General features: G+C 43.6%; 1 protein-coding gene and 1 pseudogene across 3 annotated transcripts in view; one reads left to right on the top strand and one right to left on the bottom strand.

Moving 5' to 3' along the window:
• The first annotated feature begins 526 nt into the window (after positions 1–526).
• LOC115145617 (high mobility group protein B2-like) lies at positions 527–3,174 on the top strand (annotated as a pseudogene). Its single transcript, XR_010459682.1, has 5 exons — positions 527–632; positions 1,423–1,584; positions 1,759–1,908; positions 2,000–2,175; positions 2,269–3,174. The product of XR_010459682.1 is annotated as a high mobility group protein B2-like (transcript).
• Positions 3,175–4,329: 1,155 nt separating this feature from the next.
• Positions 4,330–14,937, bottom strand: part of LOC115145616 (N-acetylgalactosaminyltransferase 7-like) — a 29,855-nt gene continuing 19,247 nt past the window's right edge. Inside the window, exons 4-12 of one of the 2 annotated variants that reach the window (XM_029687125.2) lie at positions 11,612–11,742; positions 11,339–11,418; positions 10,793–10,975; positions 9,525–9,642; positions 9,151–9,273; positions 8,393–8,611; positions 6,470–6,568; positions 6,255–6,383; positions 4,330–5,984 (exon numbers count right to left, since the gene is read on the bottom strand). In XM_029687125.2, the coding sequence (XP_029542985.1) occupies positions 5,847–5,984; positions 6,255–6,383; positions 6,470–6,568; positions 8,393–8,611; positions 9,151–9,273; positions 9,525–9,642; positions 10,793–10,975; positions 11,339–11,418; positions 11,612–11,742 (1,220 nt within the window). In that variant the 3' untranslated portion in view covers positions 4,330–5,846. Of the gene's footprint in view, positions 5,985–6,254; positions 6,384–6,469; positions 6,569–8,392; positions 8,612–9,150; positions 9,274–9,524; positions 9,643–10,482; positions 10,666–10,792; positions 10,976–11,338; positions 11,419–11,611; positions 11,743–14,937 lie in introns of both variants that reach the window. The other variant, XM_029687124.2, reaches the window with a different exon arrangement.

Here is a 14,937-nt window from a genome sequence, read left to right as displayed (position 1 = left end):
TTAAAAAGAAAACGTTTTTATTTGCACCTCAAAATGTCTGCGCATGTTGTTGCTCATGAATACAGTTTGGCTTAATTTTTGCGTTTTAACTATTTTTTTTTTCATCCAATAACTGTTAATTTCTATTGTTTCCTTAATTATCTGACGGGCTAGCAGTGGCAACGGATCCTGTTAATATGATCCTTGAGACGTCACTATCAGTCCCATTGCAGTTAACATTTTAAATAGTTACGGTAAATTAATCGTTAAGGTTAAGCGTAGGGACGTCCCAATGATCTTGGATAGCACTGGCCAGTTCAACGGGCATCCAACACACAACCCCTTCAAAGTGTTTAGGCTTTTGGCGCCGTCTATTTTAAATCCCCACTCCGGCCAATCACAAGAGTTTTTCATTAAGCCACCACAGACAACCATGATAGTCTCAAAATATAGACCTTCAGCCAATCCAAACACCGTCCATGCCCTTGGGTCCCAGATTCAAATTGAAATGTGTAATTTCAGCCAATCGTATATGACAAGCGGGAGGAGCTCTAAAAACATTTAATCAAGTTTGTGCGAACTGTCTCCCACTCACAAAACAGTGCGAAGGACTTTACATTGGCACTCATTGTATTTGTGTGGCTGGATAATAGGTGAGTAAGAGAACTTCTACGCCTATCAAATCTTTCGTGATTTTCTACATGTTAGTTTGTTTTTGGAATGCTTTTGAACTTAAGACAAAACCTCTCAAATGCTTACTGAAGAATATATGTTGTAAACTTATTTTACTCAACTAAGCCAGCGAAGTTGGGAATGGCGCGCTGTGATGCAGTTGCTATTTAGCTGGCTAACTTGATGCCTTAACATATTTTTTAAGAATGTATTGTTCTGGTCGTAGCCAAGAATGTTCAGTATGATAAGGAACATTTTGAAAATGTTTTCCGTCCAGAAAATACTTTTTGGGTACTTCTTTCAGACATAACATGCTAACATCGTGCTAGGTAGTTGGCGATGTTGCACGATGCATTCCATACTTGCTGCCATTGAGCTAGCCTAGCTAGCGTCGTTCACTAGACTTAACTTTGATCAGCCTTGCAGAAATGGTTTAGGTAGCCTTTCGGTCTTTATTTATGACTAACAGGTATCATTCTGATGACCCAATTTATCAATGAATAAATGGTTTGATCCTACTTATTGCAATTTTGGAGACTTGGTTTAGGCGGGAAACAAAATGGAGGGACACTTATTGTCCTAGCCGTATAGCCACAATGAAGCAGGAACTCAATCGGATTAACGCGGTTTCGCGTCCTTGGGCTGTCCGTGGAGTGGTTTGTGGGTCGTTTACTCGGTGGTACCATCTGAAAACGTATACCTTTAGACGTTATTTATATATTTTCAGACTTTAATCAATTTTTGTTTTATATTTTTTTTCCCCTTTTTCAGAATATAGCAGCCATGCCGGGTAAAGATCCTAATAAGCCGAAGGGAAAGACTTCTTCCTATGCGTTCTTTGTTGCGACGTGCCGGGAAGAACACAAGAAAAAACACCCAGGAACTTCAGTGAACTTTTCCGAGTTCTCAAAGAAATGCTCAGAGAGGTGGAGGGTAAGTTCTGACTGAGCGGCCGCCATGTAAAAGTTGTTTTTTCCCGGGGGCAGGGGGCGGGGCAAAGCGTGCCTACGAAACAGTTAGCAAATCAATGTATCAAATGGTGGGGATTTAGCGCAACATGGATGCTGCAATGAGTGGTGTGACTAATGCAGTTTTTCTCTTTTCCAGACAATGTCTGCAAAAGAGAAGGTGAAGTTTGAGGACATGGCCAAGGGTGACAAAGTCCGTTATGACAAGGACATGAAGGGTTATGTGCCCCCAAGGGATCTAAGGCAGCAGGAAAGAGAAAGAAGGACCCCAATGCCCCCAAAGGCCACCGTAAGTACTCCACCTATACAACTATTGATTTCTGTAGTGTTCTGTTCAGATTTTTGAACTAAATGTGTTCTCAACATTCTATCCCCAATAGTTCTGCATTTTTTTGTGTTCTGTGCTGAACACCGTGGAAGAATCAAGGCTGATAACCCAGGCATGGGCATTGGTGACATCGCCAAGCAGCTGGGTCTGCTGTGGGGCAAGCAGACTCCCAAAGACAAGCAGCCACACGAAGCAAAGGCCGCCAAGCTGAAGGAAAAGTATGAGAAGGTAAGGTCCACTCAACCACTTCATCATGACATTACCGACTAGAACTGTTGTAGGAGACTAAGTCTATGAAAACCAAGTCCATTTTTGTTGTAGGATGTTGCTGCCTACAAGGCTAAGGGAGGCGCAGGTGCAACTGCTAAGAGTGGCCCTGGCAGGCCAGCTGTTGGCAAGAAGGCAGCGCCCATGGATGATGATGACGATGATGATGACGAAGAGGAGGAGGATGATGAGGAAGAGGATGATGACGAGGATGACGACTAAACTGCCTGGAAACTTGAGCTGGAGTATTTGCAAAACAATGTGAACCTTACAATGTAACATTTATAGCATTTTGGATTTTTCAGAACATGTACAGTGATGTGCAATGGCTGCAATAATGCATACAGGGGTCATATTGTGCTGTCTTGTGAATGAACAGCTCTTATTCTCAAAGCACTGCTTGTTTTGTCTTTGGATGGTGGCATGTTCTTTTCCGCCCTATATTGATATCGTTTCCACTGCCGTTTTTAAGAAATACAAGAAAATGTGTAGACGTTTGCGACCCATTTTTAACGTGGAGTTTCAGTGTAGAATGATTTCTTTTTATAATAAAATTTTGTTTTGTATATTATGATTAACTTCCTTGCCTTGTTGATGACAAGTTAGATTAGGGATGTGATTAGACAACTAGTCCAATTCAGGTTTTTTTTTTTTTCACACCCCACTAACTGGTCTTTCAGAGCTGATCATTTAAAAGCCCGCTTGGCAGGGGAAAAAAATCTGAATTGGCTGTGTAAAAGCCAAATGTACTCCATGTTGGTTAGCTAATAGTTTCAAGGTAGTGACCTATTCAATTGCACTAAAACTTCAATGATATAGCTTAATACTCAGGCAATTCATGAAGTATACTGAACAAAATAAATGCAACATGTTGGGTTTCATGAGCTGAAATAAAAGCTCATTTTCTGTGTATTTCTATTTACCCATTTAGGGAGCATATTAAACAATACATTAAAGGCCGGTCAAATGTGCAGTTTGTCAACACAATGCCACATCAAGTTAGCAGGAATGCCCAACTGCACTCTTGTCAGTCTTGCAACCTCTCAATGTTCACTTCTCTACCCTAAGCCAAGTCAAGCTCTCCCACACGGTATAAGGGGTTTGCTGGTATGTCAACGAAATGCAGTGTTAAGAGCAAGGCATAAGCTTTTGTGCCATGTTTCAACATGATGCACGGCCCCATGTAACAAGGATCTGTACACTGTCAGTAAGATGAATGTCCCAGTTCTTCCATGGCCTGCATTACTCACCAACATTCTGATCATCTCTGCAATGGAGATGTCAACATCAGATACTGACTGGTTTTCTGATCAACCAATGCATATCTGTATCCCCAGTCAGGCAATCTAAATTACACAATGCATTTATTTCAATGACTGATCTTATGAACTGTCTTAATCCATGCAGTATTCATGTATTCTGATCAACCAATGTATAAACTTATGAACTGTAACTGACTAGCAGGTCAGTTAAGAACATTTTCAATGACAGCCTGTTTATAAGGGGCAGAACGACAGACTTTTTTTACCATGTCAACTCAGGAATTCGCTCTTGCAACCTTTTTGAGTTACAATTTAATTTTTTTATTTTACTAGGCAAGTCAGTTAAGAACAAATTCTTATTTTCAATGACTGCCTAGGAACAGTGGGTTAACTGCCTGTTCAGGGGCAGAACGACAGATTTGTACCTTGTCAGCTCGGGGATTTGACCTTGCAACCTTTCGGTTACTAGTCCAACGCTCTAACCACTAGGTTACCTGCCGCCCGATCAGACTAGCTCGCTGTAAGGTTCACTTTCACCTTTGGTTGTAGACCTGGGTTACCAGCTAACAAGTCAATAGGGCACAGATGGTCTGAGAGAAATGCATGTCTCAAATCCACTGCAGTTGGAGTGGTTGACATATGGCCAGACAGAGTTGAGGCATTTTCTTTTGGATAGATAACATACAAATGAGACCATGTTTATCTGGGGGAGGGGTGAGGACCCCAAAATCTGGGGTATTTAGTGTAATCAGACCTGAACAATGTTGAAGGTTCAAAAGATGCATGAATACAATAGGCCTATCGCAACATAGCTTACAATAAAAATTGTAATTTCAAGGAAAAGGGGAAAAAGTCATTGGTAAAAAGGTTAAATTTATTGCCATGAGTACAGTTCGAGCCAATGTTTTTATAAGTTAGATATGTACACCTTCATCCAAGGCTCACTGCATAGCTCTTTTAGAAACAAACCTATTTACATTATAAAAAATGCATACATATCACATCATACCCCAAAGAAAACACAATTTCTTAATTTTGCTTTGAACAAATTGGTGTCTGATTCTGGTTGCTTTGTAGTCATCATTCAACAACAACATTTACATACCAAGCTGGAAATATATAAAAACAATAAAAACACAGACCCTTTCTATATATAGCCATTTGAAATTCACCAGTTAGAGCCAACATGTTAAATTCAAGCTTTTGGAATTTCACTGTGCCTAAGACCAACATCATTGAAGTACTAAGTCCTTTCAAAACATCCAGTGTTCATTCTTGACCATGACTCATGAGTGGACTTATCCATCTAGCCTGGTCCCAGATCTTTGTTCTTTCTTGCCAATGAAACACATATGGGTCATTGTACAAACAGATCTGAGACCAGGTTATAATCCATTGCAGTTTTCAAAAACATAGTATTCTTAAAATCCTAGCTAGTGGGCAGTTTATTACACGACTACTAGAAGTGGTTTCGAATGGTTGAATGTTCAATTCTGCACATTGATTAATGAATCCTCCACCAATGTTTTTTTAAAGTTAGAAAAATTCTCAGACCCCTGAGTAATAGCCCAAAGACCCCAATAAGATGTAAAGATCGAGAGAAGAGAGCAAGAACGTGTAAACAACTACAACTGAAAAAAGGTCCATTATCCAAGTGTGTGTACGGACGAGTACCTTCCTTGGGACATGGTTGAGAGAGCACAGTATCCCCTATATAGTGCATTGCTTTTGACCAGGGCCCTTAGGTATTGGTGTCATTTCAGCTAAACCTACACAATTTCAACTCTAAAAAGCTATTTGGAGACAGCGAAAACAAGCAAAATTGACTCCAGCCATTATCACCTTAACCTTAGTTGTAGCTTCATTCCCCAGTCAATAAGGAACTTCACTTTCTACAAACATGTCATACAGCAATTAGCTGCTAAGTATTAGCTCAGCACCGAGATTAAAAATGAGTTAAGTTCCATGTAAAGTCAAAAGTGCAGTGTCATAGCCTTCTACAGCAATCTTCTACCTCCGCACTGTTTTAAGACAAAAGCTGCCTCAGATCAATGTGCTCTAGCCAGACAGTCTTTCCACCCGCTCGGAGGCCTGCCAGCTATTGCCGCTTAAACTGCATTTGACATTTAATGGGGATTGGAATAACTTTAGTAGCCCATTTTAAAATGGTTGGTGTATGTTGACTGCCATACACAATTGACACCCCTGCCCATAGGGCTCTGGAAGTAGTGCACTATATAGGGAAATAGTGTGCCATTTTGGACGTACACAACCTCTCAATGCAGCAGACAGTTGAAGTGCAGTGTTCGATGCCCTATCCTGTCGAGTGAGTTCCAGTAGGAGTAATGTACCCTCTGTGGGGCCGTAGCTTTAAACCGCTACAATATTGTTCATCTCCCACTTTTGTGTGCTTTTGCTGGTGTCACAGTCTGCGATGAAGACCTTGTGGAGGATGTCCGACCGGTCCAGGCACCTCCCCGTGGGGACGTGGGTGAACCTGTGGAGGTCCTGGGAGGGAAACAAAACAGTGAGTTCACGTACACGACATATACCCTCACACATACATGCTAATAAGCTATGTTCAGCAGTACCATCTCAAGCTGTAGCGTGATAGGAAAAAAACTCATAAAACTGTATTGGTAACAAGGATGGATTCTCTTTCCAACTGTTTACCACGTCTTATGAAGCAATCATATATTGAAACAATGGCACCAATCTAAAGAGGTTCTTATCTGAGGATTACACACTTTGTATATGAAGTTAGATGCAGCTGCATACCTTGAAGTATCTCCACTCGGTGTTCTCGTTCATGTTACAGTGTGTAACGATCACCGCCGATCCGTCTGGTCCTTTCGTCAAACACTGGTCATACTGCATGAGCTGGTTGGCTTCATTTATCCTGAAAAGCTACAAGAGTGTTTTATCAGTAAATGAGGAATAATGTTTAGGAATAAATAAAGTCTCTAATCCCAAATGACAAAGAGTTTTCTGACCTGGTTCCCACCCATTCTGTGACAGGGCCCAATCTCCACGTTGCCTCCGTTGGTGTGGCCCATACTGTCAATGCAGTAGCTGGTCTCATATCCACGGACCTGGAACAAAGCAATAATGCTCACTATACATTCCAAATGCACATACACTACATATACACAACAGTATGTGGACACCCCTTCAAATGAGTGGATTTGACTTTCAGCCACACCTGATGCTGACAGGTGTATACAATCGAGCACACTGCCATGCAATCTCCATAGCCTCATATTGGCAGTAGAATGGCCTTCCTGAAGAGCTCAGTGACTTTCAACATGGCACCGTCATAGGATGCCACCTTTCCAACAAGTCAGTTAGTCAAATTTCTGCCCTGCTAGAACTTCTCCGGTCAATTGTAAGTACTTTTATTTATATTGATTTTTTGTTGTACTTTTAACCCCCTTTCCTCCCCAATTTCGTGATATCCAATTGGTAGTTTTGTCCCATTGCTACAACTCCCCTACGGGCTCGGTAGAGGCGAAGGTCGAGAGCCCTGCGTCCTCCGAAACAAGACCCAGCCAAGCTACAATGCTTCTTGACAAACCGCTGAACCCGGAAGCCAGCCGCACCAATGTGTTGGAGGAAACACTGTCCAGCTGGCGATCGACGTCAGCTTGCAGGCACCCGGCCCGCCACAAGGATTTGTTAAGCACGATGGGACAAGGAAATCCTGCCGCCCAAACCCTCCCCTAACCCGGACTATGCTGGGCCAATTGTGCGCTGCCTCACGGGTCTCCCGGTCACGGCCGGCTGTGACACAGCTTGGGATCGAAACCGGGTCTGTAGTGACGCCTCAAGCACTGCAATGCAGTGCCTTAGTTGTTCTCCCGAATGGCGCAGTGGCCTAAGTGATCTTATTGTGAAGTGGAAACGTCTAGGAGCAACAATGCCTCAGCAGTGAAGTGGTAGGCCAAACAAGCTCACAGAACGGGACTGGCAAGTTGCAATGCTATCGAGTTCCAAACTGCCTCTGGAAGTAACGTCAGCACAATAACTGTTCGTCGGGAGCTTCATGAAATGGGTTTCCATGGCCGAGCAGCAACACACAAGCCTAAGATCACCATGCGCAATGCCAAGCGTCGGCTTGAGTGGTGTAAAGCTCGCCGCCATTGGACTCTGGAGCAGAGGAAACACGTTTTCTGGAGCGATGAATCAGGCTTCACCATCTGACAGTCCAACGGACAAATCTAGGTTTGGCAGATGCCAGGAGAACACTACCTGCCTAAATGCATAGTGCCAACTGTCAAGTTTGGTGGAGGAGATATAATGGTCTGGGACTATTTTTCATGGTTTGGGCTAGGACCCCTAGTCCCAGTAAAGGGAAATCTTAACGCTACAGCATACAACATTCTGGATGATTCTGTGCTTCCAACTTTGTGGCAACAGTTTTGGGAAGGCCCTTTCCTGTTTCAGCATGACAATGCCCCCGTGCACAAAGCAAGGTCCATAAAGACATGTTTTGTCGAGATCGATGTGGAAGAACTTCACTGGCCTGCACAGAGCCCTAACCTCGACCTCATCGAACATCTTTGGGATTAATTGGAACGCCAACTGCAAGCCAGGCCTAATCACCCAACCTCACGAATGCTCGTGGCTGAATGGAAGCAAGTCCCCACAGCAACGTTCCAACATCTAGTGAAAAGCCTTCCCAGAAGAGTGGAGGCTGTTAAAGCAGGGAACAAACTCTACTAAATGGCCATGATGTTGGAATGAGATGTTAAACGAGCAGGAGTCCACATACTTTTGGTCATGTAGCAGACAGTAACACACTACTCTTCAACAGATGCATATGTTGATATTTTAAGTAAGACTACAATTCAGATTTTAGCTACTATTGTGTAGTATGAATAAACTAAAAACGAAATATGGACAATACTTTGGCCTACCTCTCCCCACTCCACATTTTTGGGGGGCAGTGGGTAGTTCATGGGGATGTCATAGGCAATTTCTTCCATGAACCACTTGAAGCTCTTGCACCGGTGCTCCTCTCTGAACTTCTTGAGCTGGCTGATGTCCCCGTAGGCCAGGGTGAGGGTCTCCGGCCGGCTTGCGTAGAAGTAGTCCTTGTAGTCGTCCCACCAAACCTCCACCACACGCACATAGTTCTGGAGCAGGGAGGATCAGAATAAATCACCAATTATTAGTTTCCATGAAGGACAACACCTCTTGAAGGACATCAGTCAGTCCATATGCTACTTCTCATATGGTGTTTTTCCATAAGATTGCTGATGTTTTATGATACAATACAAGATGACCGATACATATGGTGATATCTATATAATTAATTCACTACTGACCATTTGATAAACGGCTGTAGGCCTACATGAACTGTGCTTAGCACAATATATCATTCAATCTAGTCACCCGTGTAGACATTTGAAACTGGCTGAACCATATTAGTTTATAAGGATGAATCCAAGTAAATAAGCAGATGGTGCCAGGTCAGCTCAAAGGAGCCAAAAAAAGCTGCCAGGGATTTGCCAGAGTGAGCTAGCCTGGTCCCAGATCTGTTTGTGTTGTCCTGCCAACTCTTACAGTCATTGTGACAATCACCATAGGACTTGGAAAGACATTGAACGCAGATCTGGGAGCAGGCTAAGAGGGGCAGCCTGGGTGCTTAGTTTGACAGACTTGGCACACTGACCTTAAGTGTGGGCGAGGAGCCAACGTGGGCAGGGGGTGGGTTGCCCTGCCAGCCCTGTAGGCGGTAGATATGGCCCACGCGGGAGCACGGCACAAAGAGCAGCTGGCCACCACACTGCCAGATCTGGGATCAGATCAGGACGGTAGAACAAACATGCTGGAGTTACACAGATGGTACATAGAAAGCTGAAAATACAATAGTATACCAGTACAATAGAGAGATAAGTTGAAATTCACAGCAAATAAATAAACAGCTACTAATCATTATGCATGATTAGTAACAGTATCAATACAGGACTAAACAATAGCCCAAGTATTTTATTATGATGTGAAATATTTCGTAGATGGAGAGCTTTAAGTGATCTTAGCGTTTACCTTATAGGATATCTCAAAGTTCTCCCCTCCCCAGATCTGCAATCCTGGGTCATAGAGGCCCAGCTCAAAGAAGAAGTCCCTCTCAATGGCAAACAGACCCCCAGCCATGGCAGGAGACCTGAGAAAGGCCCAAAACTACATTACCCACAATCCACAGGAGTCTCATCCAGAGAGAGGGACAAGAGCTAAAATGTAGTAGGGAAGAAGGTGGATACATGATGAAATCGAGAGAAACATAAGCATTATGACAAAAAGAGTGAACAAGAACATTGACCCAAAGAGTGCTCCCAAACAATCTTTACTGTCAAATGACCAAATATCATGCTAGCCAAAGGTGAAACATTACGGACTTATCTTCTCAAACAATAGAATATCGTGGTAGGATACATGATAGGATACCGAGTTGTGGAGAAGACAGAAGAGATTATTGGTGAGGAAATCACACCGAGAAAAACTGAGAATGAGAATGCAGGACATTAGCGAGAGATTTCAAAGCGTTTAATTTCAAAAGACTTAAGCGTTGATTTCTAAAGGCACAAGCAGTGGCATCTGTCAAAATTCCTTCCAGGTATCAGAGACTGCTAGCATTCAGGGTTCGGACAAATTGATACTTTTAAATTGGTCCAGGCCATAGGAGTTTCCTCAAGAGCATGAAATTTGGAACTAGAGCAAGTTAGAGAAATTAATAAACCACATTGAGGGCTACAGTTGGTAATTCATGGGTATTACATATCTTTCTGATTATTGTTACATCTACAGACCACTATACGAGGTAGTACTTGTGTTTCATAGTCAGCATACATTATAGAGAAGTGCCAAGCAGTAGTATGAGCAAGCCAAGGCCAAGCAAATAGTACTGTACATGCAGACAGCATATTGTATACTCTAGTACATCATTTGTGCCTCAGTTAGGGGTTGATGTTGCAAGCAGGGTAGATTTTTAGTGCAGATAAATTACCGATAGGGCTCAGTTTTAGTTAATCTCTTCTCCTTCTCCCTGCTACTGAGGGGCACACGCTTCCAGAGCATGCTCCAGTCCCATGCGCCGCGGGCAAAGCCATCCTCGTCCCCTCCCCCTTGTGGGTCAATTCGGAATGTCTGGCCTTCTATGGAGTCTATGAGAGGGACCGTGCACACCGTTCTGGGTAGGGACCGCCGGTGGGGAGATGGAGGGTTTCATGCATCACACACACACACAGGGGGGAAACAAACAATACATCTGGGTTTTAGATGGGCATGCAAGGCATGGATGGTAGCAGGATGTTTACCGATAAGGCTCGGTCTTATGCTTTCGCTTAGCCTTCTCCCTGCTGGAGAGAGGCACTCTCTTCCACAGCAGGCTCCAGTCCCAGGCTCCCCGGGCCAGCCCGTCCTCATCACCACCTTGCTGGGGCTCTATGGTATAATCACTGCCGTCTATATAATCTATCAGAGGGACAGTGCATACCGTTCTGGAAACAGGCAATGAGAATACACACACACACAAGATGTTACAGTGGGGCAGGCCACTGCACTAAATGGATATTAATTACTGATCAATATTTAGCATAGATAAACAGTTTTGCATATTCAGCATGGATGGATACACCCATCTATACATTTTCAATACAATCATCTGCACATGAATTAGGTTGTATATAAACGTCAATGTATATCACTAGTTATGCTGTGACATAATACAGAGATGTTTCTGGTGGAGAAGATTCATGACCTGCACCGTTCATCGATGGGTCAGAATATTTTTCATTATTACAGTAGAACAAGTCATATATGAAGTAGAAATATTCAAAATCACAGCCGCAGACCACTCATACCTGTCCTTGGATATGGGGGCCACCAGAGGGGCGTACCAGTTGGCAGCGACTTCACAGTGAGCGTCTAAATAGATAAGAACCTATAGACGACAGGACACACACCGTGGCCAAACACGTCAGACACCGGAGAGAACAGTTGCTTGACAGAGAAGTTGTTACCATTCCATATCTTTCAATCTATATTAGTGACTCCAGATCAATCCATTCATTCATTCCTCTTTGTCTCATCTGTCACACAGTAAGTGTAGAGGTGATGGAGTAGCTGTAACCTACCTGTCCCAGGTTGGCTACATGGGCTCCTATACTCCTAGCCTGGATGAGGCCCTCTCGCTTCTCATTGCGGTGCAGTTTGACCAGGCCGTTCCACTGCTTAATGTATTCTTCTAGTCTCTCCTTCAGGTGCACTGGAGACCGACAGGGACAGTGAGATTAAACCTACTTTTATTTGTCACGTACACAGTTTACCGGGAGGTACAAAAGGTGCAGTGAAACGCTTGTGTGCTAGGCCCCAGAACAATGCAGTACAATACATCAGTAAGACTCAAATCAATAACAAGTAATAGAAGAGGTAGCATTCCTAGTCTGATATGTACACAATAGGATATCCTACAGTGTTAGATCATCATTGTGCTATGAAAAGTATGACTGTGTTTACAAATATAAAGTGGGTAGTGTCTTGGTCGCGCAGATTATATACACTACAATCGTCACTAGAAGTTTATAGTCCAGACACACTGGTAGGATTATCAAACGGTTGCCGGCCGACAGTACTTAGCACCGCTGAACAGAGTGTCGGCCGTCAATCTCCTGTTCACACAGCAAAGACCTTGGAAGTCGTCAGCCTTGTTAAAATACTCTAAACCAGAAGGTGGCAGAAGCGTTGTTTGACACTGCATGTCAGTGTGTTGCTAAGTTTATGGCCTAGATTCCAATGTTAGCTAGCTAGCTGTGCTAATGTTGCAATTTTGCAGAAAGTCCTTGTTGATACTAGCCAGAGCTAGACTACTACCTAGCAAGATGACGAAGAAACAATGAAATTCATTCTCCATAATCCCATACAGCTAGTACCAGCCCATGGCCAAAAGTTTAACTAGCTAGCTAACGTTAGCATATTCACTAGATGATGCAACATAGCTAGCTAGCTCTGTTTCGTTAGCTAGCTAACGTCAGCATATTTGCAAGCTAGTGCAACATACACCTGTTGCTGACAGGTGTATAACATTGACCATAAAGCCATGCAATCTCCACAGACAAAAGATTGGCAGTAGAATGGCCTTACTGAAAAGCTCAGTGAATGGTCAACTGTAGGTGCTGTTATTGTGAAGTGGAGCAACAGCAGCTCAGCCGCGAAGTGGTAGGCCACACAAGCTCACAGAACGGGACCGCAGAGTGCTGAAGCGAGTAAAAATGGTCTGTCTTCGGTTGCAACACTCACTACTGAGTTCCAAACAGAAATGGTTTGTCGAGATCGTGGTGAAAGAACTTGAATGGCCTACACAGAGCCCTGACCTCAACCCCATCGAACACCTTTGGGATTAATTGCAATGCCGACTGCAAGCCAGGCCTATTTACCAAACATCAGTGCCCGACCGAACTAATGCTTGTGGCTGAATGGAAGCAAGTCCCCGCAGCAATGTTCCAAGTGGAAAACCTTCCCAGAAGAGTGGAGGCTGTTATAGCAACAATGTGGGGGGACAAACTCCATATTAATGCCCATGTTTTTGGAATGAGACGTTCAACGAGCAGGTGTCCATATACTTTTGGTAATTTTGTGTAGCTAGCTAAGGACACTGCAGCTAACACAGGCAGCGGTTTCATGGAAACTAATCCATTGTGATTTCCTTGTCAATATTTGCTCCAGTGGTTAGCTAGCTTTCAGGAAATCTTTAGTGTTGTGTGCATCGAGTCTGTGCACTTAGCTAGCTAACATTGCATATGAAGTGTGACTGGCGCATGACATTTAACTGTGGCGGTACGGAGAAAACTCAGCTCTCCCACGTTGGGGTTTGTGCTCTCTGATTGGCTCAAAGTCAAGTTGTTGTCCACTGACGAGAATTGTAATTCTACAAGTAAAAACGGCAGGTTAGTCACTACCGGGTCGGCACGCAGCAGGTACCGCTTTTGTTGTAGTAAGAAAAGGCACGGCCTACCACTGTGATAAGTACCCATCAGCAGCAAGACGGTTTCATGGTTTAACTATACAGAGATATTTCTGTATCAACCCTAAAATACTATTTTATAAACCCTAACCTTGAGTTTAATTCCACATCAGAAGTGCAACGACGATGAACCCCTGGCATCGCTATATATTGCTTGCGGTCTGTGAGTCACAACCTTTATAATTACTTGTGTAATGTTTGGCTGTGGCTGCCTGCTGTAGAACAAAATGTGAAACAACTGATGTGAAACCTGAGCAATAACGTGGCATCTTTCTCCTTCAAAACCTTGTTTCCAATGGCCAGACTAACTTTACTGGCAATGAAGTGCTTGTGATAGCATGCAGATGGTTTGGAACACTAACAGGCGTTGGTAATAGCAAACCGTGGCAGGCTGCATGCTCAATGAGAGGAATTCTCTGAGCTCTTGATTTTCTCATGAAGTCAGTGTCCATTACGTATCTTTTGGTGATGTGGTGCCCCCGCTTCAGGGGAATTACTCAGCCAGCTTTTCACAATGGTGGACTAGGCTCTCACAGTTCTACATCTGAATGGTGGACTAGGCTCTCACAGTTCTACATCTGAATGGTGGACTAGGCTCTCACAGTTCTACATCTGAATGGTGGACTAGGCTCTCACAGTTCTACATCTGAATGGTGGACTAGGCTCTCACAGTTCTACATCTGAATGGTGGACTAGGCTCTCACAGTTCTACATCTGAATGGTGGACTAGGCTCTCACAGTTCTACTGAATGGTGGACTAGGCTCTCACAGTTCTACTGAATGGTGGACTAGGCTCTCGCAGTACAACTGCATGGTGTTCCATTGCTTGGGCAGGGCCTCACAATGCAAGACTAAGGGAGACACTGGGGGAGAAAGGCTGTTCCACTCCAATGCTTTTCATAGCCAGTGATAATTTAGCATGACAATGGCAAAGTGTTGTTGCAGAGCGCTGATTCAATTGCTGGGCGTTTTACTTGGTAATTGGAGTGGGGGTCCCCTGCTTACAGCCAACAGTAGTTATCTACTAGCCTAGCTGAAACAAGGCAGGGTGCTTTTAAACTTAAACCAAGAATAGATATGTTATGCACTAAGGCTTGTATCTGAGGAAATGTACAAGTACAGCAGTGAAGCGCTGATACACTTCAGCAGAGTGATGTCATGAAGCCTTCTAGTCTAACTTGATTGGCTAATTCAAAATGGAACAAACATTTCCATGCAAGTCATTTCGCAGACACTCTTATCCAGAGCGACTAGATGCATTGATCTTGATATTAAGGTAGCTAGGTGGGACAACCACATATCACAGTAAGTACATCAATAAAGTAGCTGTCAGCAAAGTCAGAGCTTGTAAGGGGGTGAGCGTTAGTTCAAAAGACAATATTGGTACAAAGACAAAACCCTATCAGCCCTGTGTTGTAATTACTTGTACTCAAACCAATG

This window comes from Oncorhynchus nerka, linkage group LG18, assembly GCF_034236695.1.
Source record: "Oncorhynchus nerka isolate Pitt River linkage group LG18, Oner_Uvic_2.0, whole genome shotgun sequence".
NCBI lineage: Eukaryota > Metazoa > Chordata > Actinopteri > Salmoniformes > Salmonidae > Oncorhynchus > Oncorhynchus nerka.
This window is presented reverse-complemented; position numbering and strand designations above follow the sequence as displayed.